This window comes from Anguilla rostrata, chromosome 9 (assembly GCF_018555375.3).
Source record: "Anguilla rostrata isolate EN2019 chromosome 9, ASM1855537v3, whole genome shotgun sequence".
NCBI lineage: Eukaryota > Metazoa > Chordata > Actinopteri > Anguilliformes > Anguillidae > Anguilla > Anguilla rostrata.
This window is the reverse complement of record NC_057941.1, coordinates 40020142-40045225: the sequence shown is the minus strand read 5'-3', so window position 1 is coordinate 40045225 and position 25084 is coordinate 40020142. Positions and strand designations below refer to the sequence as shown.

Genomic DNA, 25084 nt, shown 5'->3' with positions numbered 1-25084 from the left:
TTCGCAGCTCCCGATTTGACATTCCAGATCCACCTTAAATCGGTTGTGTTTTACGACTTCATGCTTTCACGGTCTTCCTTTGGATTTTGCAAATGCTGTAATTTGCTTCGAAAAGAGAGCTAAAACTCAAAGGAGAAATTGCGGTGGTAATGTGGTAATCTTTATATTATTAATTTAGGCTACGAAGTTGCACATGAAATGGAAAGATCAGATTCCCAAGAGTCACGCAATTTTTTTCTCCCCAAAATTTAATGGTATCAACATTGTATCACGTGTGTATTAGAACAGGAAATAATGTACATCTGAAATGAAGGATTACTGCACCATATTGGAGTGTTTTCAAATAACACTCCAAACTGTCAATATAAACTAATACAAATATAAGCCTATTGAAAAGGGGACATTGGATTGCGATTTCTCCCCGAAAAAGCTTGACTTGATTATTACTGTATTGTTTTCAAATAATCCCAGTCAAAACTGTTTATGTAATCCAATACAGACCAATTGAAAAAAGTGAAAATATGGATTGGAATTTCTCCCCAAAATGAAAAGGTATTAAACTTTTTACACCCTGACCAGAAGAGATGTTGAAGAAGCCACGACCTGATTTCTATGCAAGTTGAGCTGTAGTCTGTGGTGTGAAAAGAACTAGTCAGAGGAAGATCTGTTATATACAGCTTTGACATGCAGTCTACATGTGCCCGGTTTGGATCATATAGACAGTTGGATCATATAGTGGGTTTTTGAAAACGCTACAGTATGTATCTAAATCGGGTAAAAGCAACTCAGCACCTGTTCTGTCATAAACAAGTGTCAAACGTTTGAGACCCAGCCGATTTAAGGTGGACCGAGAATTTCTAATCGGGAGCTAACTTCAGCGTCTTTTAAATTCAACAGGTGGAACACATTGGTGGAACCACAGAACTTTGTACCAGACCTCTGTTCTGTGAGCAGCAGTTCAAACAAAAGTTTATTAGAACTTTTTGATCACTGAAAATAGACTGAAAATAGATAGTAATGTTTTGCTGTTTGCAAAGAATAAAAAGCTATATAAAATGTTTAAAAAATCTTTTATGCCTTAATAACCATAAGGACCATGATGCAAAGACTCAAGTAACAGGATACAAATGCCATTGCATTCATACACATTTGTAATTAGTTCTCCTTAAATTACTAGATAATGTCTTAGTTCTTTCTTTTTTTGAACATACATTTTGTTGTGGTTTGAGTTAGTAATGTTATGTGTTTTATTTATACAACAGAGGATGTTGTTTGCCTTTAATCACAAAATGTGTTGTCATATGTACACGCCTCATATGTTTTTTCCTTACAATTTGTGTATTGCACAGAAAGGTTTATTTCAAAAGATGAGACAGAGACAAGGGGGATTCTGGGATGACACTCATGCTTTATTCAGATGGCAGAGACCGTTTTTGACAGAACAATACAACAGGTGACCAAGCCTCCTTGTTCTGTTCACGTTTAACAGATTTAGTACATGTCAATTAATTAAATTTATTATTGCTAGTGTCAGACTTTATTCTAGTTGTAGCAGTTTACATTGTTCGCTCAGGTGTGTTTTCTGGTTCGTGACCTTTGACTTTGTATTGTTTTTACTCCCTCCATGTAGGTTCCTGTTCGCCACGCCACCGCTGTACCACGGCCATCTGCAACAAGACCCCAGTACCGCACTGCTCCCAGCTCACACATTGGCGTGCTATTAGGTTGCTGTGGTGCGACCTTTTCTTCTTGCCAGAGTGCTCGTTTCTTGTCCAGTGCGTCAGGCCTATCTCGGGTTACTGTGTATTCCGGTACATCTGTAACGTTTGCGTGTTTCGACTACGTTTCAGGTGGTCCGACTGTATTTAGCTCTGATGATAGCTCCATACACCTGTCTCTTGCTGTCTGTACATTTGCCAATGTTTTGGATTTCCGATTTTTGATGCGCCTGTATTCTGACTACGAGACTGTGGCTTATCCTGTACCCTGTGTCTGGAAATAAATCTCCACGTTTTTTCACTGGACATCTGGTCTGCTTTTGAGTCCTCCCCCAGACCCTGACACTAACTTAACAGGGGGAAATGACCAACAGCCATCCTCTGTTCTGTTCACAGTTACAACACAGAATAAAGTAACATGGTCAATAATAAACAACAAATATGGCAGTGTCCAGAACATTAACCAGCCAGGGGCTAGCTAGTTACATTGCTAGCCACTGCCATACCACTACTCCCCTTAAAAACCTGGCAATGACCCTGTTAGACTTTCATATTAAAGACATATTTACAAAGTCCATCATCCATGTAGGATTCCTGCAGAGCCATGTACCCCGATGGGGTAGCAAAGGCCATGAACTGGACCCCAGTACCGGAGCAGGGGGGGGGGCTGACTCTGGCAGGCAGCTGGGGCAGGAACAAAGCAATAACAGCAGTGCTGAAGATTACGGTGCTGAGGTGGAGGGCTGGACCTGGCTCCCGTAACTGGAGAAGACTGGCGGGACCACTGGAGTGCTCGTTAAGGTCAGGAACTGTATCCTGGAGCTGCAGCAGGCAGGCGGTCATCTGGGGGATCGCCAAATACCAGGTTGACTGGTATGCAAAACTCCTGACCACACCTCTGTACAGTAGGGCTGCAGCCTGTTGACTCCTGCACCGCAGATTTGCAGGTGGTACACAGACAGGGTAGTAGGCTCTGCATGATAGCTCCATACACCTGCTCCCAAAACCATCTTGCTGTGGCTGTACAAGTTTGCAAATGTTCTTGCATGTATTCCCACATTAATTTATAGATTTGCAAATCTGTTCTACAGATTTGTGAAACCATTTACAGATTTGTGAATCCCTTCTACAGATTTGTGACTTGCTACAAAAATACCTCCATAAGTCATTGCTTTCTCCCACTGTACCAGTAGAAGCTGCCACAGTCATTGTCTGTTGGAGGCTGCTGCACCTGTGTCGATGTTGTGCTGGCTAATGTTGGTTGGGGTGCAGTCATTGTCTTTTGCCGCAATCAGGGATTTGAACTCAGGGCAGAGAGCACACAGCTGGTGGCACTTTCCTAGATAATCTGAAGCTGTTCCTGATCAAGCTGGGTCTTGCTGAAGAAGCTTCTCCCTCTGGCACTGGCTGCATGATCCTGCTGGACCTGCTGGTGGTGGGCTGAGGCAGGTAATGACCCTGCTGCCTAGATGTGTGGATAGTCATCCCGGTGGTGGCTAGGGCATCCAAACCTAGGATGCAGTGGTTGGGCATGTGAACCTTAAAGGACTTTTGCTGAATGGTGACTGGGCCCAAGTTCTAATTGAAGGGGAAGCTTTAGTGACCGTGCATGTTAGCTGCTTCCCCAGTTCTTTTCTCTAGCTAAATGTCCATAGTACCCTGAGCATATTACTCAGAAGCAGCCCAGTCTGCATAAGGCTGATGGTGGATCCCATGAGTGGCATCAATGGGACCCCAGCTGCCTTGCCCCAGACGCAGAGGTTGACTGTCATTCCACTGCCTGCCCACCGTTTTTGTGTCAGGCCCACAGTCTGGTGATGCCCCATCTAGGCCAGCCTATTCCTCTTTCCCAATGGGTGCTCATTATTGCCTTTTTCCTGTGGCCACCCCTTGCACTCTCAGGCCAGGTATCCCCTTTTCCTGAACTACCAGCAACAGAGTTAATGCAGTGTTGCCACTGTCCTGCTTGCTGCTGTCTCTGTCCCGTCCTTGTGCTGCATATAGTGCGGTGTCGGTCTGTTAGTCATTTAGGATTGCCTCCAGAAGGATTGCATCAAGAGCCAGGTTGTGACAGACTTGGGCCAGGAGCTGACGGTATGCCTACTGGGTCACCTATTGGATGTCCACTGCAAGTTTTCACTGGGCTGCTTTTCCCTGCTGCGTAATTTTCCCTAGAGTTGTCCCTTCATAAGTACGCGAACGCAGACGCTTCAAGCTACGCAAAGTCCTCCTTACTAGACACCTCCTTACTACGTGAGCTCTCAATCATGGTTGATGGCACCACAGTGACTGCCTCTCACTGTGCTAAGAGCCTGGGGGTGGTCCTGGATGACCAACTGGACCTCAAGGAGCACATCAAGGCAACATCACGCTCCTGCAGATTCCTTCTGTACAACATCAGGATTCGACCATACCTGACTACGCACTCTACCCAGTTGCTCGTCCAGGCTACGGTGACCTTCCGCCTTGATTACTGCAACTCTCTCCTTGCAAGCCTGCCAGCTTGTGCCGTACAGCCACTACAGATGATTCAAAATGCCGCTGCCCGACTCATCTACAACCTTCCCAAATTCTCCCAAGTCACTCCTCTGCTGCGATCACTCAACTGGCTACCGGTCGCTGCCAGGATCCGATTCAAAGCCCTGACCCTCGCCTACACTGCAGTCAACAGGACAACCCCTATCTACTTGCAGGACATGATTCGATCCTATACGCCTGCTCGACCTCACCGCTCTGCAGCAGCAGGGTGCCTTGTACCCCCTCCCACCCGAGCAAAGGGATCACAGAGCTTCTCCACCCTAGCTCCCCAGTGGTGAAACGAACTCCCTGTCCCTCTTCGAACCTCTCCCTCACTACCCACCTTCCTCCGTGGTCTGAAGACTCATCTCTTCAGACTATACCTGGACTAACTACCACCACTCTGTATATTTCACTCTAAATCCACCCCTCCCCCTTTCATGACACTTGTTACATGTTCCCCCATCCCAGCACTTTTTGGTAATTTGTATTTGTCCTAATACTGTAGCTTGTTCTTCTGCCTAGTTGGCTTTGCAGAGGTTAGGTCCGAATAGTGTTCACTGTGTGAACTAAACTGTGTTCTTGGCTAGAAATAGCTGTACAAAATAAGTATTGTATCTTATTGAACCTGTGTATTGTAGTTGTCCATGACCATGAAATGCACCTTTTGTACGTCGCTTTGTATAAAAGCGTCTGCCAAATAAATGTAATGTAATGTAATGTAAAGTCGGTTTCACACATCGTTGTATTCCAAAATGTGTTACCTTAAATTCTTAACACAACGCAAGTGGGAGATACAGTGCCAAGCATTGCAGCGAGGGGCGCTATGGCAGACAATGACAGGATGAAGCTGTCTTCTTTGATTTGTGCTTTCTTCTGCTCAGACTTTCACAACTGTCCTGGATGACCTCCTTGAGGTGTCAGGTTTGTTAGCTCCACAGGGACATAAGATCGCACGGTTAGTCTGTACAACCAGGATGCACGTGTGCAGTGTTTTGACCTGGTGCTGTCATTTGCATTCTCATACTTGCATAGGGTATGTGTCAGGGTTCTGTGTCTTCCCCCGGTTATTCCTGGTTGGGCCGCCAGATGGCGGCACCTCTGCTTTGTGTCCTGTTAATTGTTTTATTGTTTCCAATTATCCCATTATTAGTTGCTTATTGTCTCGTGTTCCCTTCCCTTTCTGTGGCCTGATTGTTCATTGTGCCCTCCTGTGTCTCGTCTGCATCAGGTCTATATAAGTCTCCCTTTTTCCCTGACTCAGGTGCTGGATCCTTGTCTTTTGCTGCCTGCTCCTTGCCTTATGCCTGCCCGTTGCCTGTTACCTGTTCCCTGTTCCTTGCCTGCCCGTTGCCTGTTCCTTGCCCGCTCGTTGCCTGTTGCCTGTTCCTTGCCAGCTCTGTTCTCCACGTTTTTGGGACTTTTGTATTTCTTGTTTCCCGCATTTTGGAAGTTTTCCTGTGTTTGTTATAACCGCCCTGCGAGGCTTTCTGTTTCCCTTTGTTCCCCGTTATTTTTCAGTAAAGTCTTTGTTCTCCCTACTTTTGGAGTTTTTGAGTTTTTCCCTGCACTCTGCGCTTGGGTCCATTCCCGTGCCCCACCCTGACAGTATGTTCCTGGCCTTATGCACTGCAAACGCGCATCCTGGTTGTACGTACTCAACGTGCGTACTTATGTCCTTTTGGAGCTAATATACCCATGTAATAAAGCCGACACCTCAAGGAGGCAATCCAGGGCAGTTGTGAAAGTCTAAGAGAAGAAAGCACAAATCGAAGAAGACTGCTTCATACTGTTGTTGCCTGCTATAGTGCCCATTGCTGCAATGCTTGACACTGCAGTTCACCCTTGTGTTCAGGTAACACATTTTAGAATGCAACTACGCGTGAAATCAACTTTGCTTAGCTTGAAGCGTCCACGTTCATACGCTGGCTATGTTTCTGGCCTAAGCCTACACGGATGTAGTAATACTGGTAATTTTATTCACAATTAAAAAAGTAAAAATAAAGAAATTAATAAAAGTGCATCAGAAGTTGCTGTTATTAAATAAATATAAGCATATTATATTCACATAATGTTCAATACCATCAGGTAAGCTATAGACAGTTATCCTCACCTGCCTGTAGGTGAGTAATAAAATGATTTTCATTTGCATCGTAAAATTGTGCATGTTTTATCAACATTATTTAAAACTGTGGATACATGTACTCTTCATTCTCCACACTGACACACTTGGAGAGTATTCATGGCAAAGAACACACGCAGATTACACAGGTTGGATAACTGTAATGGTTTCTGTTCAAATGAAATGTTATGCCTAAACAAATGCTTGCATTTACATTGTCCAATTAGCTATATTTATTTAATCAACAATAATCAACATAGGAGCTGAGTTTTTAAATAAAACAAATTTATGTTTAATATCAAACTTTAATGTCATTATTTTCTTCAGAAAAGATGTGTTCACACAGCTGGGCATTGCTGTATGCACATGTGAAGCAGGGTAAAGTCATGCTAAAAGGGACATCCACTGTTACAACTGATGTGTTGTCACAAACAATCTCTGGGTAAGTTACGAAGTATTTTATAGTCATGACATTTATTGTAGGCAGGGCATTAAATGCAGCAAAAATTGAGTTCGGACTGTCAACTAAAATAAATATGAGCATAGTCCATTTTTTCTTGACTAAAATTAATGAAGAATGCATGACTAAATTATGACTAAGACTAAAATACATTTTGGTCAAAAGACTAAGACCATCACTAAATCAAAAACTGATGGCAAAAACAACAGTGCTGGTACCCCAGGGATAGCAGCTGGCCCTGCACTGTAGACTTGCTATTCAGGGCTGGTGGTTACTGGTGGGGCAGACACTCAGCCCCTCCACTGGTAGAGAAATGTACTCTTTTAGAAAGTCTAGCTCCCATTGCACCACCTCTAAACTGTTCCCCATCTTTCTGTGGAGTTGCTAATTGAGTCTTCCTCTGTGTTGCCAGTCTCTTCCAGTTACCCATCCCCTCCAGTCTTCTCTTTCATTGTCTCGAAAGTTCTGCTTTGATCTGGGATAACACCCATGCTCCTTTATTCAAATGGTAATAGTTGTTATCTGAAAGAAATTATAGAATAATTGCAAATGCTCCCTTGTGGTTTAATCAACATGCAACATTTCAACCAAAGAGATCTTCATCAGGCATAATATACTCAGCACAAAAGTGCAGATGATTAAACTCACAAATCTGTTTATATTGTGTTGGCTGTTGACTGATGGCTCATGTCAAATGGAAAGCTTTTTAATATTGCGTACGCTATCCAATATGTTTATGTTTGAATGTGTACTCCCCCAATCAAAGTGTTTTACTCACTGCAAAGTTGTAGGCTTTGGCGTTTACTCTACAGTTTCATTTTAAACAACAGTGGTGGGCGGCATGGTGGTGCAGTGGGTAGCACTGTTGCCTCACAGCAAGAAGGTTGTGAGTCGTATGCATGTTCTCCCCATGTCCACGTGGGTTTCCTCTGAGTACTCCAGTTTCCTCCCACAGTCCAAAGAAAAGTAGGTAGGCTAACTGGAGACTCTAAATTGCCCATAGAGTGTGTGTGCCCTGCGTGTGCCCTGCGATACATTGGCGGCCTGTCCAGGGTGTATTCCTGCCTCTCGCTCAATGCATGCTGGGATAGGCTCCAGCATCCCCGTGACCCTGCTCAGGATAAGTGGGTATAGATAATGGATAGATGGATGAACAACATTGGTGGGGGCTGAAAGCAAACAGGCAAACTAATAAAACGCACATTGTAACACAAGAGAGGGGACACTGCCGATGTGGAATAGCCCTAGGTTCTTTGTATGAAAGCCTCCCTGACTGAATGTCTATAAATTAAAGGTGGGCAAAGGAGTTATTTGCAAGTCTCGCATTAGAAACAGATTAAACACTGCAATAGTGCTAACTAACATGCACATTAGGAATAACAACACAGTGGTTGTTGTGCATTCCATTGGTTACTGCTGTTACTGTTACCTTGCAGGACTTCCTTCCAACCAGAAGCAGACTTTGGCACGAGCAAACCATGCAATTGTTTGGGGCCCTGAAGATTTGGGGGGCCCCCTGCTGGCTACAAGCTGTAACCTTTTTAACTTTGAATATTGGTAAATTGAAAAATATCTCGCCAAATGAAACACATTACATGGGTAACATGGAAGAATTTCGCTTTATGTACTGTAGCTTTTAAATGGCTTTGAAAGGGGTTGTGAGCATACTGTCAGGAGGAGTTTTGGGAGCACCAAAACTGAGCTTTGGATTGGGGTCCCAAAATTGATAAATCCGCCACTGCTTCCGACAGGCCACTGGATTGGGATGGCAGGTATGCCATCCAGCCAAGTTACGCCTTGACGGGGCATGCCCCATACATATACAGCACCGAGAGTAAGTCATTCATTCAAACTGGCAAAATCTAGCCCTGCCATTAAAGGTATTGATATAAAAATGACACCAGGTTGCTATACTATAAACAATATAGGCTATCTTACCTAACCAAAATTAAAGAAGCTGTATTCCTAGGCAATGTTATCCAATGTTTCCTCAATTGATTCAAGTCACTTGGCTGTGTTTTTTAAACTTACCATCTCACAATGTTATCATTCAAACTTTGTGTCACATCAAAGTGTCAAATAACTAAAATTGCCTCATGCAAGACATGTAAATGAATGTACAATACTGCTGGTGACTACCTACAGAAAGCATATTCCTCCAGACAAGTATTGTTTATACTTGGTTATCAAGTTCATTTCACTAAATGTACACGTTCTTGTATATTTGCTACTTACAATAAATACTGAATGTAAAATAAATATTGTACATACATACATAGAATACTCATTATCCCCATGGGGACAGCATGCAACATTCACATTTACAAACAGACATTTATACCAAGCAACATACAATCATTCACGCTACCGAAAGGCTGGGCAGCTAAATAATACATACACATAAACACTGGACATAGTGAGGCCTATTCAATCCATCTTGACTTTTACAAACCTATCCACACGTTTAGCCTGTCAATGTAGGCTACGGTATGCTTGTACACACAGGGCCAAGTGACTTGAAACAATTTAGGAAACATTGGATAGCTACAGCTTCTTTAATTTCGGTGAGGCAAGATAGCGTATACTGTTTGTAGTAAAGTAACTTGGCGTCATTTTGATATCAATACATTTAATAGCAGGTCTAGATTTTGCCAGTTTGAATGAATGACTTATAGACCGAGCTTTGTATGTGTGAGTAACTCGGCATTTTTGTACGTAGAATACGTGTTTTTTATGAGATTAAAAGGTATAGCCTACTGAGCGGCATGCACGTGTCCAGTCCTACTGTTTTCCACCTCAACAGTTTCCACCTCGTGCAAACTACAGAAACACACGTCCGTTCTCCATCTGGTTTTCATTGAAAATACAGGATGCAGTCAAACAACGTGAAACGTCAGCGCTTTACAATTGATCACACATATCCCGGGACCTCTGGTTGGTTTCATTACGTCTGAAACTCCGAGCGAAAATCCATATGTTCTGTATGTTTTTGTTGTGCACGAGCCAACTGAGCAGTCTAAGTAGGTTAGATGAAGCTTTGGGGCTGAAGTACCTCCTGTTCTCTTCGGATCAAGTATTTTCATGCAGCTGCAAGACGGAACCGTGTCCTAATAACGATGGAGTTTCTCCTGATCGCACTTTTGATATCAGTTTTTCCACTCCTCCAGACATCACCGAGTAACTCTTTGGTAGGTGTTTTTCCATAACGTTTAGTCTTTTTGACGTAATACATACATTTAGTCATGTATTGTCTTTCAGCAACGTGAAGCCTAAAGTTGCGTAGTAACGGGCATGGCAAATATTTAAAACTACCAAATTTGCTCGACACATATAATTTGATACCTTAGTGCACTGTTTTCTACCCCACTCTTCACATCTTATGTGAAGGGTTAACTCTCAGATTTACTGTAACATTGCATTGTTCAGTATTTAAAATAAGAGCACAATTCTAATTTTCTCAGTTCCTTTCATTACGTGTTAACTAGTGTCACAAATATCCAAAAATATTTTGGCAGTGCTTTACAGCACTACCACTTAATCAGTATTTTGCTACCTGGTACATTTAACGACCACACTGGCGATGTTAACTAAATAGTAAGTTCACATGTTACCCAGTTTTAAAAGCGAATATTAACCATTTGTCCCAGTCGAACCCAGTTCGAGGTTTGAGCTTGAGTTCTGAGCCATCAACGTGGCTGTACTTTTGTTTTACATTTCGAAAATAATCCAGTCATGACTTGAGTGTTTATGTAACTGCATGCTAGACTAATAACGGCTAGGCAAATACGGTATCTATTAAAAGGAAAGGCGTCCCTTCCCTTGTCTTGGTGAATTCTTACTCTCGGCGAGCACAATACTATAGATAAAAACGAGAACAGCTGTTTAATGACAAATCTTAAATCGTCCTGCATGTCTTTGCTGTTTCTGCTGAGAGTAGACTTTGGCATATGATTTAATTATCGGCTGTTACTGTTATCTTTTTTGCAGGATTCTGATGAAAGCAATGCAACACTCAGCCAGTTTGAAAGCATAACAGATGAAATCAAAGGTGCCAGTGCCAAAGCCGAAATCAAACTGCCCACCAGGGTTGCCAGTTCGGAGAAATGCATGATTCCCTGTGAACTGACAGCAAAGCTCATGAAGGAGGAGAAACAGTCCCTGTGCGGTATGTATTTAATGATTTCCATGCTAACATTAGGACTGCAGTCCCATGCTATCCTTTATCACCCTTAAAGTACACTTCTTCAGCCTAATCACTGTCTTTACTTTTCCTTTAGTTATTTTTATTATTCCCTTAACAGCAGAAATACATGTTTTCTCATGACCCACTAAGAAAGCGATCAATCCAACATATTTTAAATTCCTGGATAGTGTCTCCTACTTACTGGTCCAGTATGAACTGCATTGAACCCATTGAATATTCCATTTTAAATGTAGTGTGTCAAGGATAGTGATATATTCATATGAGGTTAATAATAGTTTCTTTGTTAATGTTAATTGTTGTTAATAACCATTTAGTAAGTGCTCCATTTTACTGAAAATCCCCTCATTCAATGTAATGAATATGAATTATAAAAATTAATATTATTATCACTACTTAGTACCGTGTGTTTGTCAGATTTGGAAACTGTCTGTACAAAAAATTGAAAATGATTCCCTGGTGAATGTTGTCGGAACCACCGTGTTTGTTCCTTATAAAGGTTCAGGTATGTCTTTTTTTAGGAAACCTGCAGCACTCCCTTGTCACTTACTCAAGGAGCACCAGGAAGCTGATCAGAGACATGATGGATGAGCATCATAGATCAATGGAGTTCCTCTCAACTCAGGTGGAATAGAGAGTGCTGATTGCTTCAGGTTTGGGGGGAATTGTATTTCAGTTCATTAAAGACAAAGACATGAAACTAAAATTGTTGTTACAAGGATTTTTCACTTAATGAGTTTATTTATAATTTATGAGTCTAATACATGGTTGTAATGCTCTACAAGGGTTTTACCAACTAATGTATTGAATTTCAGCTAATTTCCTGAATGGACTGTATGAATTTCCTACTGAATGAATCTTTATTACTATTACTGGGGCCACCATAATGTCTTGATCACATTACCCCCATTGATGTAAACTTTTATTTCAATTGCTACCCTTCAGGGGTCCTTGTAAGCACTCAAATGGTACAGCAAAGTGACAAATAATACAACTGAGTAGCTAATTGTGACTTATATAAAACAATGAGTTGACCTAATAGGGGGAGAGTTGGATGGAAGGAGTATAAACATGGACGGATTCTGAATGCATTTACTGCAAAAATCTGAGTAAACAAGGGCAATAAAATCCACCAGGTACACTACACACAGATTAAATTTATATTACATAACTTTAACAAGAGATAAGAATGTAGCAAAAAAAATCTGAGATCAGCCCCGAGGGGTTAATGAACTGTCAGCAGGGGAAAAGGGCCTTGAGTGGCAGCTAGATGTCAGTCAACATTTAACAACTGTGTTTTTTAGTTCAAATGTTCCACTGGAGAAAGTGGTTAGCCTCAATTAAATGTATTTTTAAACAAGCATGTCATAAATATTGGGGCCTTCCATCAGCTAGATAGCTTTGACAAAAGCATGTGATAGCTGCTACATGAAATAAAAATGAAAAAAAAAATCAAAACAACTGACAGTATATCTGTGGATGCAGTAAAATCAATAGATGGTACAATAATGTTTTTCTTGCAAGGGTTTTTTATGCTTGTGAAAGTGTCTGGAAGCGTTTAAATTTGTCGGACAAATGATTACATTCCTGGCTGTATCTATTATGTATGTGTCCATTACAGGCAGGTGTGTTTAAGAATGTGTCATACCATAATCATGCATTATTCAAAACATGAAACTCCTGCAGATGGCTTCTCGATGTGGTTTTGATCCATCCAATAGAATTGTTGCTTTACGCCTATAGAGCACGCCAGCATTCTGGTGGGTGATTTTGGGTGATAATAATAATAAGTTCCCCATGTGCTTTTTGAGTTAAAGCAAGTAAAGTGACATTTTTGAAATTTTAAGAGCCATTATTTAGGTTCTAGACTATAATTATTTATTTATGAATCAATTGACCTTTTTTGTCAACAAGAATGTCCAGAAAGCATTGAATTTCACAGCCTGATCATTTTTATTGGCCAAAAACCAGCAATTGCTGGCTCAAGCAAACTTTTTTTTAACATATTTATTTGTGTTTTACATATTTATTATTATACATATAATTTAATTTGACATACAGCTTCACATAAAGGCTATCAGCATCTTTTTGGCAGAGGACTAAATTACATGTAATTTGAAGTACATAAATGGAGATATGTATAATTATTGGTAGGGGTTTTTAATTGCATGTTTTTGTGTTCTTGTGTTCTAAAGGTCAGAGAGCTGATGAACAAGGTCCAGGCAATTAGCAGTGAGGCTTTGAGGAACAACGCTGAGATTTTATCTTTCAAGCCGGTGCCATCGCATGGTAAATACGAAAATATCCTTTACTAACAATTGAAAAGAGTGAGGAGCTCACTACAGAATACTGTGCCACTGAGAGGTTTTAAGTTCAGAAACATCCAATGTTCATGGTGCTGCTTTCATAACAAGCAGGTGGCAGACAGTACCCAGATACATATAAATCAAGCATTTATTTTACAACAGGCACAAAGAAAATAGCCTTTTACTTGGGCTAATTATCTCTATGGATTTTTAAATTACATACAACGAGAACATGCAGGCCCAACTCATTGCATTATGTAATTGTGGTTCCTCAAGATTGTAAAAAAGTTCCAGTTTTCCTACTGTGGGCAGAATAGGAATTGGAGGAACTGTGCTATAGTGCTTCCTAGAAGATCCTGTATGGAGTGGGCTGGCAGCAAGGGCCAGGGTTATGTAACAGGCTTTACAACCTGAAGGGTCCAACTTCAAAGACCAGTGACCTCTTTTTTGACTGTATGCACAGAAATGTTTGGAAAACCGACCATGCATTAATTTTCAGGGTGGAAAAAATGTATAAAGAGAAAAGCTTGACAGAGATTAGCTGATCCCAGGGGCAGCTGGAAAATGTCATCATTATCAGATAAAGTAATCATGTCCATTAAAATCCACGCCAAGCTTACTGTAAAACTGATGTGCATTTATGCACTCACAATAGTAGGATCATTTGTAATCTATCAATAGTGACATTGAACACATGTGTATTTGAGTCACATGCATGACAGATAAATCTATGCAGTTTTGTGTGTCCAAAATCGGATAAATGTGGCCCCTGGGTGTGACATTCATAATCGTTGAAATAAACCAGCTGCCTGACCTGAATTTCTCCAGTAAATATCCATCTTTGTGTAACTAGATAAATTTAGAACCTCAACTGTTTTCCACGGTGTCCTTCTTTCTTGGCTATTTATTGCTTTGCCTTATCGGAAGGGTCAAACAGTTTTTGAATGAGTGCAGCTGTAGTTTTCAGCATTTTTATGAGCACTTCCAACATGATGTGTAAAAAAATCCCCTAAAACAGTGTTATTTTTCTAAATAGGCAGAGAGGTTTCAGTTTCAGATAGCGACCTTCTGAAAAGTTTGGAATTCCTGACAGTTGGTATAATGTGCGTGTTCCATTGTTTGGATATCAAGGGAGTGTTTCCACAATGACTTGCTGAATCAGCCTTGCTGCCATGGCCTGAGATACACTGTATGGTGCATAGAAATGGTTTCCTTCCAAAGCCTGGGGATTAAAAGAACCAATATTAATCAGACTTTGGTCAAATAATTATTTGAAATGCATTAACATCTTTGGACACCAGTAAAGGTCCTTCTGATTTTTGACCTTTTCACCAAAATTCTGAAACACCTAAACAAACATTTTTTTCTTATGGTCATTTGTAAGTTTTGGTTTCAAAATATATTTTGATTAGTGTTTCACTGAAAAATTATTTCAGATACATATTTGACCTATGACCCCTATGACCCCAGGACTGATGTTAATGTGAGTGTGGCGAAGAGGAAGGACATCAAGGGTCCATCATGTGACCTATGGTTTCCTTAACATTGTAATGTTGTATATTTCCATTCCTCATTGCCTTTTCTGTATCTCCAACAGGACGGGACTGCAGTGACATTAAAGATACAATGGATGCCGTATCCAAAATTCCCAGTGGCATTTACATAATACAACCCGAGGACACTGATTATGCCTTTGAGGTAAACATCTCAGTGCCCTGAGGGTTTCTTAGGATGAATGAACCATAATTTTAAAAAGGATACGTGTTACCACCCCTATTGCAAGTTTGTGTATACATTTGTCTCTGTGTGTGTTTCGTGTTTCTGGTTCTTCATCTGATTGGCTGTTTCCTTATCCGGTTACTCAGCTTGAAATAGCCACCGTTTGCCACCTACCAGCTACTACTGTAGCTCTTTGAACTTGTACTTGGTGTGTTGTGTATAGTGATTGTTTGATTCCGATTCCCGTCTAGCCCTTCTGGTTTGTTTGGAGATTAGATCTCGTGTATGATCACTGACTCACTCCCTTCAACTCTGATTCTTGCCTTAGCCCTTTTAGTTTGTTTGCCCCGTGATTTTGTGTTTCTCATTCACTCTCATATTCGATTTTGATTCTTGCCTAGCCCTCTGCTGTGTTTGATGATTATCTCCGCCAGGCGGAGCCTGGAGGGGATCATGCATTTGGGCGTGTGTGTGTTTGTGTCTCTTTCCGCAGCTAATCTCGCATACTACTGTGCCGATCAGCCTAATATTTGTTGTGCATGCTGACAGCAGGCCAAGGACCTGAATTCTTGAATATATTGCAAATCGGTCAACGACGAGTAATTTATTTGAATTAATTTCCATCATTGTTGTCCATTGAAATAGATTGAGTGCTAACTCCTAACCGGCCGCTAGGGGTCGCAAATGATCAACAACTGCTTCCGTTTGGAATGCCTGGCGGAGATCTGCACTCTACTGAGTGCACTCTTCTAGTTGGATTTTGTGTTTGACCATTTGTTCATTCTCAAACCTAGACTCTCGTTTTGCCCTCTGCTTGCTGTATAGTGCTCCGGTTAGTTAGTGTGTTCCCAGCTGGACTACAGATCCTTCCTTTGGGACACAATTTAATTATTTTGCTTGGTTATTTTTCCTTAATTATTTTTGAAGGTACTCTAGGTGTAGATTTAGCACTCCATTGGGGGTATGCTATTCAGACTTTTTGTTTCAGACTATTGGCTAACTGTCCAAAGTTCAGCGTTCAAAGCCACCCCGTGCCCGGTATCCTTCTAGCCAGTTTTCAGTTAGATTTGGATAAGTAGATTGGGACCGGAGTTACTGATACATTTCCCTTACCCACTTCCCACTTATTTCCCTATCATTCACTCTGTTACGATCTGAACCTAGATCGAATCGTAACAATAATAATATGTAATTGGTAGTAAGGAAACATTGAGGTATATAAAAGCAGAATAAACTGGAGCAAAAGAACGCATGGGTCTCATTTAGTCATACTATTTGAAACAAGAACATTATCATAAGGGGACCTCATCTAACACTTCAAGAACAAAATACAGAATGATGCTGCTACAGAATTCTGGACAAATACAAATTTGATAATAATAATGAGTAAAAAAAGGAAAAAAAAAAGATATCAAAAGATTGAAAATAGCACAATGAATACTGTGTATAACCACAGTAATAACTAAATATATGCCTGTCCTGCTGTTAGCTTTATAGGAGTCGATCATGTCCTCTGGCTAGTAGCTCCTGTTAAGTGGGATTGCGAACCTGCGGAGAATAAGTGGAGCATTTATATGAGATTAAGTATCACATGCCTGCTGTGGAGTGTCAGAGGAAAGCATCCTAATAAAATGAAATTACAGTCCTTGAAGGGAAAAGTTTGTGTGTTAACAGGCAGTGAGGTAACTGTGAAAAGGAATGTCTCTCTTTCCCTCCAGGCCTTCTGTGAGATGGACTACATGGGAGGGGGATGGACAGTCATCCAAAGGAGGACAGATGGACTGACAGACTTCAAGCGAGCATGGATTGACTACGTTGATGGATTTGGGCATCTACCAGGTAACCCAGTTTGTTCTCATCAAGCAGTATACTGTCATATATGGTTATAGATGTCAGTATCAGGGAAAATGTGAAATCAGAATTGTGAGCAATTTTTGAAAAGCTTCACAGTAGAAATGCTCATATTGTCAGCTCTAGTGTTGACTGTGTAGGCCCTTCACGTGATGCACAGTTGCTGGTAGTATTGCCCAGGGTTAGTGAGATTTCATTTGGCAGAGTTCCACATATCACTGTTCCGCAGTGACCCCTGCTAGTTGATTGGGTGGCTGGAAGTCTGCCTGTTAAACTGCATATTCTTCCACTGACCCAGTGGTGTGCAAGTCCACCTTGCAAGAGTTGTGATGTGATAAGAAGCAAATCAATAGCCAAGGGGGCAGTTATGAGCGCTGATGCACAGGTGGGCATTTTTGGGAGAAAAGGTGGGGGCGCACTACTGAATTTGCTACTATGCTGTTAAAAAATTACCATGGTTATGGATGAAATGTAAAAAGCAGGGCAATGTTTTTAAAGCAGGGCTCCAAACCTAATTCCTGGAGTTCTGCAGTGCCTGCAGGTTTTTGTGGTTTCCTGTCTTTTCATTGGAAAATTTAGATGATGGGAACCTTTAGCCAAGCAGTGACTTAAATGTATAATTTAAGTATCGAAACACCAAATATCAGCAGGGGTCTCAAAGACTGCAGGAGTTTGAGAAGTCTGATTTAATGCTAAGATAAAACACAAACTCATTAGTATGCCGATTGAAACTGGGCATCTGGGTCTGACAGGAGAACACTGGCTGGGCCTGAGGAAGCTTTTTAGCATCGTGAACCAGAAGAACACCCACTTCCAGTTGCACATTGCCCTGGTCTCCCAGGATGACACCACTGCCTATGCCTCGTATGACAACTTCCGGATCGATGATGAAACCAAGTTTTATGCGATCCACCTGGGGAGATATGCTGGAAGTGCAGGTAAGACGAAGGAAACCTCCCTCTCCTTGTGTATTTTTTCACCTCTCCTCTACATAGACCTACTGTAAAACAGGGTACTGGTGAAGAACTGAACTCCTAACCAGAAAGGTGGAGAAATAAAATCCTAAGTGGGGCATTACTGATGTAGACAAGCATTTTGCCTGAAATGCATCAGTAAAATGCCCATTTATGTAAGATGCAAGAATGTAATTATTACTGTTTTTAAATTATTACTGAAATATAATAAAAAAATTCCCTGAATAAGAGCATTTTCTAAACTAGGGTTGTCCAACCCCGTTCCTGGAGATCTATCCTGTCGGTTTTCACTCCCAACAAAGCACAGCACAATATCTCGCTGCTAATTAGTAGAATCAGAGGTGCCAAATTAGGGTTGAAATGAAAACATATAGGATGGTCTCACCAGGAACAGGGTTGGGGAGCCCTGTTCTAAACTAATGAATGTGATATGCCCAAACCTCCTGAATACTGGCCATGTCATGGCCGTCTTTCTTCTGGTTTGAAGCATAAGTGGGCCGTATTTTCTCTGACATAGGCTGTTTCAGTGGACAAGATATCCCGTGCCTCATTGTGCCCTAGCGCTTTCTCTGGTCAGCTGGGCACCTGCAGCTTGGCTGTCACAGCTGTGCAAGAAATGCAGTCCTCCAGAACAATGGCAGTGTAGCTCAGCTGGTGGACTACAGGGAACAAAAGAGAAAATTTCTGTTTCTCATTTAGAGATTCAGATGTTACGACACTTTGCTTGAAATGTCTGACAATACGTTTGCATTTCCCTACCCCACATGTGTGCCATGCATCCAATTTGCTGATAAAATAGGACTAGGGTTAACAACTACAACCACCAAAATGTAAAAGCAATGACTGTACAAGGCAAAAATTGCATGCATGATCAAAATTGTTGGCGAGTGCCAATCGATCAGCTAGGCATCGACTAATTGTGACATCCCTTGTATTTTCTAAACTAGAATAGACTGAGCTGGTGCTGCGGTGACTTCTTTTGTCCTCACAGGAGACGCCTTCCGAGGGTACTCCCAGGAGCAGAACCAGGACACGGCGCCCTTCAGCACCTCTGATGTGGACAATGATGGCTGCCTCCCACTGTGCACTTTCGAGGGGCAGGCAATGGAGAGCTGCAGCGTCCGGCAGAACAACACTGGCTGGTGGTTCAACCAGTGCGGCCTGTCCAACCTCAATGGCAGCCCCCTGGACTCGGACCTCTCCTTCCAGCCCCACATCCACTGGGACACCTGGACGAAAAACGGGGTCGCCGTCAAAATCAAGGCCGTCACAATGAAGGTCAAACGAATCTACAGTCCCGCCTCCAATTAGCTACAGAAAATAAAAACAAAAAACTGTCAGGTGACAGTGAAGCCTGGTAGGTTTCTGTTAGGTCTCAGTTGTCTAGATATTGTATACATTTTTTGGTGCTTTACATAATAAAATGTTTTCCCGGTGTTAAACTGTCCTTTGTGGTTGATGAGACAGTGATTAGTGGAAGGACCTATGGTCGGTCTCTTTGCATGGCCAGGTTAAAATCATCTTTTTATTTCTTGAGTCATAAGTTATTTGACTGAGCTGCAGAGGGTCATTGGTTATTACCTATCTTACATAATCTTGATTTCACTGACAAAACAATTCTGTTGTCCGAGCACCAAATTGACTTGCAAACCAGTCAAAGTGAACATTGAAAATTAGTTTTGTGATCAGTAAGAGCAAAAAAGGAATATAAACACCACCAGTCTCATCGTACAGTACAATAGGTTCACGTAGTACCATTGTACAAATTATTGAGATGCAGTAGACCATCTATGCACCTGAACAAGAGGCAAGAACACAAACAAATGGATGCTGCTACAAGAAAACCGATATACAAAACAAACAAGCAAATTCTAAATATAAATAACTTCTATGGCAGGACAAATTCTGATCTGGGTCAAATATGTATTTGGAGTACTTTAATAATATTATATAGTTGCTGGTTAAAATTAGAAAACAATGCAGATCTCTGAGAACTGGTAATGAAACATGTTTCCAAAACCAAAGATTTGTGAAAATAACTAATCTGCTCAAATTTGACTGATGTCTAAAGTTTATAAAGTTTTTAAAAGGTCTGACTGGACCTGAGTAAACACCTGGAGCAGGATGTAGAGAAACATAGTTTTGTTAACTGGAGCATTCTACATATAATGTGACCTAAGAAGATCCCCCAATGGAATTCTAAAGTCTACTGTATTACAGAGGTGATCATGGAACTGGTGGACTTGCAGATATTACATTATTAGGCAGAATGGTCTGATGCCCTTTTCCCCATAGGTAGCACATTTGTGAATAACTTACCAAATTAAAGTTGCAATATGATTACTATTCGCTACAATGCAGTGTAAGTAATATGCTAAATAACTATCATTAAATAACATTGAACAAATAATTATACATACCTCCCCCACCATCCAGTTAACAATATTGAATATGGTCACCTTGAAACACATGACCATGTTGGTTTCTGTCTTTGGGAAAAGGAATTTTGACAAGACACCATAGTTGCATTGCAGTAATTAGGCAGCCTCGAGGAAGGGAGGCAAAGTATATAAAACAGATGAAGAATGAAATTTAGGCAGAATGTGGAAAAAAGTTCACAACAAATGCAAGCAGATGGAGGCACAGTGTCCTCCATAATGTTTGGGACGAAGACATTTTTCTCTTGATTTGGCTTTGCACTCCACAATTTTTAATTTGTAATCAAACAATTCACATGGTTAGTGGCAATTCTCAACTTTTAAAAAGGGTATTTTTATCCATTCTAGTTTCACATGAAAAGCTTGAATTAGACAGCGCAAGTTCTAGTCATTGTACACAGCCCTGTGTTGGGTGCTAAATTATCATAAAAATGAAAAGGTCCAGTCATTGTATGTTGCAGCAATACATCTGCACATCCACCATATTGGGGCGGGCAAGATCCACGTCTAAACAAATGATAATATATTCAGAGATGCAGACTTCCCTGATATATCAGCACGCAGTCATTTCGAATGATTATTTTCCATGTACTACATGAAAAGTATAGCCCATGGAGTTACTGATACTAATACCCCACATTATGCACAATATGTTTACAATAAAATAATATTCCAGCTAGTTGTCAGTTTATTTGTATCCATGCAATCTTAAAGCAGTTACAGACCTTCTATTAACAACACAATGTTTATCAGTACAATTATAGGCCTAAATGTTGATTTTAAATACAATAACTAACCTTTCTGATTATAAAACAAAAATTAACTAGCTTTTATTTTTATTTTGCTTTCCATTTTGATTGCAATTGCAGTTTAGTTTTAGTACATTTTCAGAATGGGTTTTAGTTTAGTTTTCATACGATTTTACCTTTGCACACAGCAAGTACTAAGTGCTTGCAATAACTAAACAGATTCAACAGGTGCCACTGTTTCATAATGTTTTATGCTAATCCAGCAATCAGTTATTGACATCATTATATTATAGTTACTGTCCTCCAGATTTACTTCCATAAGCAAAGATATTTTAGGCAAGATAGCCTATATTGTTTGTAGTACCGTAACTTGGCGTCATTTTGATATCAATACTTTTAATGGCAGGCGTGGATTTTGGCAGTCTGAATGAATGAGTTATAGACGGTGTATGTCTTGTATGTGTGAGTAACTTAGCATTTTTGTACGTTGAAAACGTGTTTTCTATGAGATATATATATACATTTCAAAATTGGGTAACAATTAAATTGTTTTTAGTGTGCTTATCTGCTGTGTTATTCTCAGTTGAAAAGATTTTAAAGCATCAGTTCTAGTTTTGTTCTAAACTATGGCGTTGTTACCATGCACATAACTCACAATAATTTTTTTCTGGATGATTCTGATTTCCATCAGAGTTCTCAGAAGATTTGACCATTTTTTTATTTTCTCATATTTTACTTTATATTGTGACATATTAAAAATATATATTGTCTTAGCCAGAGACTCCTCTGCCAACACTAAAATATTTAGAAAAAATAATTAATTACAAACATAAGGATTTCAATGTTGGGGGAAAAGCTATGGGCATATTCATTCAGTAAACAATAATTATTTACATTTTGCATTTGTTTTGCATTTTCATTTAGCCTAACATAAATATTCATATTCATAATGCCACTATGAGCTCCTGCCAAAAAAACAACCAATTCAACATGTGAGGGAATATATTTTCATGTTGAATTGTAAATTAATTAATGCTACCAAGCAACAGAATAAAAAGCAGGTACACAAAAAAACTAAAACTGTGATACTTTTCATTCCTTTTGATAAAACGAAATATTACAAGTGAAGAGTTTAAATAGTACACAGTAAATAGTATACATGTTAAAGCCACTCTGACAGGGTAAATCGTACTCTCACAGAGTATGTGTGATTCCCTAAAGGACTCTGTTAGTGCTAAATTAACAAAAAATATTAAATTTAATAAATAAACTTAACTTTTTTTTACAATATGGATGTTTTGATGGATGTGAAGTTGTATGGCATAAATAATACAGACTGAAATGGAGGCTTTCGGAGAGTGATGTGGGAGGAACATGTACGACCCAAGGCTGATAAGGCCCAGGACGTCAGAGGGAAATTTGTCGGTATCCATGGAGCAAAGCAGCATGACAGACGCCAGCTGACGCAACATCTGTACCAGGAAGCCCCTTTCATCTTCCCTTCTCACCAGAGGTCCCAACATCTCCCCCGCGTCTCGCAACAGAATGTCTCACAGCATTCTCACGCTACATTTGGAGCAGTGATTTGAGTCATACATTCTACAGAAAGTAATGCAGGGCTTTGTTTTTGTAGCTGTAAGTGTTGTACAGCTACAAAAACATGCACAGTAGGTTGAGAGCAGTAGGTTGTGCATGTTTTTGTAGCTGTACAACACTTACAGTAAATCAATTAAACCAGTTCATTACACATCTACTGTAACCTGTTCTTTTTAAAAAAAATTTTTTTAGGTCTGAATAAGTTGCTGATTTTAATGTGAAATCAAAAACCAGCAGACCACTGCAGATCTCTCGCACCAGGGATGCAGACCCCAGGGCTAATGAAAATGGTTGAGTTGATTTTTGGTTGACTTGAGTTGATTTTTGCTGCTATAGACTGCATGGTCTATTACTCAGATGTATACCTCCGTTCTGACCCCAAATGAACTGCGCTCTGTCTGATCAATAATTACAGATGAGCATTCTCTCAGTAATATACTGCTTAGCTCTATGGACAGCAAACATGAGCTCTGGAGTCAGGTGCTTGAAAGGATAACAGCAACAGGGCACAGACATGTGTAGGCTGCTAATCTGGTTTCCTTAAAGGGCAATCTGGAAAACTTGTTTGTTAACCATTACAGGGACAAATGCTTCTGTGGTGTGGGGATGGCTGGTTTAAGCAGCCACACCTGCCCTGTGTCAAGCTAATTAGACCTGGCCAATTGGATAATTGGTTAAGAATTAGATAATTGGCCAGGCTAATTGGACCCAGGAACAGGAGTGGCTGCCCCTGTGCGTAGTGAGGTAATCACTGCGCACAGGTTAAATCTGCCATCCCCACCCACACCAGAGAGCTTCGGTCATGACTGGGTTACATCTGCTCACTTTGGCTGTTACCATCTTGCCAAACCCTCGTGAAATAAATCTGGACTGTTTGAACATCTTCTCCCTGTGTCTCTGTGCTGGAGGGCCCCAAGGAAAGCCACTTCGGTGGCCTGTGGCAGGCGTGTTTGACACAGTGGCGCCCAACGTGGGGCTCCTCCGGCACAGCAAAGAGGCACAGGAGGGCCAGCCAGGAAGCACACTGGAGGAGGGGCGGCTGAGGTGTTCCCGACAGGGCTTCGGGTGGATCCTCCGGGCCAAAAACAGGGAGCGGAAGATGACCAGGGAGGGGAAGGAAGCAATCCTCAGCTGGGACGCTGAGGAGCTGCACCTGGCCGAGAAGGCAGGTCAGCGACGGGCGGTGCACGAGAGGTGGTCGCGCCGTGAGCTGGACTTGGCCGGGAAGGCGGGTCAGCTACGGGCGGCGCACGAGCGGTGGCCGCGCCGTTTTGCTTCCTTTCTTGTCCATTTGGTTGTTTTTAGTTCTTTGTTTGGCCTGGTTGGTTTGCCCGGAGCCCATGAGGGGATAAGCCTGCAGCCGCCCACCAGCAGAGCCGACTGGCGGCCACCACAGCCACGAGGGTTCCTGGTCCCCAGCGCCACAAGAAGGCCAGCCCACCAGCCCACCAGCCCAGCCACCCCACCACAGCCCCTGGAACAGCCCAAGCCGGTGACGCCCCCACCAGCCAGCAGAGCAGCCCAGGACTTCCCGTGCTCCGGGAGGGAGGAGGAAGAAGGGCTGCCTTGTCGTCCGGGGGAGGGTCACAGCATGTACTGGACTGTTCCGGGGCCACCCACCCTGACTTTTTTTTTTTAGCGTGTTTAGAGTGGTTTTATTTTTATTTGTCTTTTGCTTTGTTGGGAGTGGCGGGGGGGTAGGCTTCGTCCAGTGATTCTCCCTGGCCTCAGTTTGGCATTGGGGGTATGTGGTGTGGGGATGGCTGGTTTAAGCAGCCACACCTGCCCAATTGGCCAGGTCAAGCTAATTAGACCTGGCCAATTGGATAATTGGTTAAGAATTAGATAATTGGCCAGGCTAATTGGACCCAGGAACAGGAGTGGCTGCACCTGTGCGTAGTGAGGTAATCGGTGCGCACAGGTTAAATCTGCCATCCCCACCCACACCAGAGAGCTTCGGTCATGACTGGGTTACATCTGCTCACTTTGGCTGTTACCATCTTGCCAAACCCTCGTGAAATAAATCTGGACTGTTTGAACATCTTCTCCCTGTGTCTCTGTGCTGGAGGGCCCCAAGGAAAGCCACTTCGGTGGCCTGTGGCAGGCGTGTTTGCCACAGCTTCCTTTTTTAGTAATAACAAACACCACTGGAGGATAGAAACATCTGTTTTACTGTATCAACAGACTACTGTAAATCAGCGTCAATTATCATTCTTGGCCATCATTGAAGTGAAAAAATAAAAAATAAAGCCACCGCAGACACATTATCAGCCAATAACCATGGAAAACCACAGCAACACTAAAGTCGAGAGACCAGAAAACCCCCAAATGTAAGTGAAGTTTATTACAGAAATACAGTGAGAAATGTTTCCATAGATACAACGTTACAGAATGTTGGGCAGACCAGAGCTAGCAGAGACTACTACACTTATC

General features: G+C 41.6%; 1 protein-coding gene across 1 annotated transcript; it reads left to right on the top strand.

Moving 5' to 3' along the window:
- Window positions 1-9659: 9659 nt before the first annotated feature.
- Window positions 9660-19310, top strand: angptl5 (angiopoietin-like 5). Its single transcript, XM_064352110.1, has 8 exons — window positions 9660-10005; window positions 10805-10982; window positions 11540-11643; window positions 13214-13307; window positions 14922-15022; window positions 16762-16882; window positions 17647-17832; window positions 18860-19310. The coding sequence occupies exons 1-8, from the start codon at window positions 9934-9936 to the stop codon at window positions 19177-19179; spliced, it is 1176 nt and encodes a 391-aa protein (XP_064208180.1). The 5' UTR covers window positions 9660-9933; the 3' UTR covers window positions 19180-19310.
- Window positions 19311-25084: the final 5774 nt, after the last annotated feature.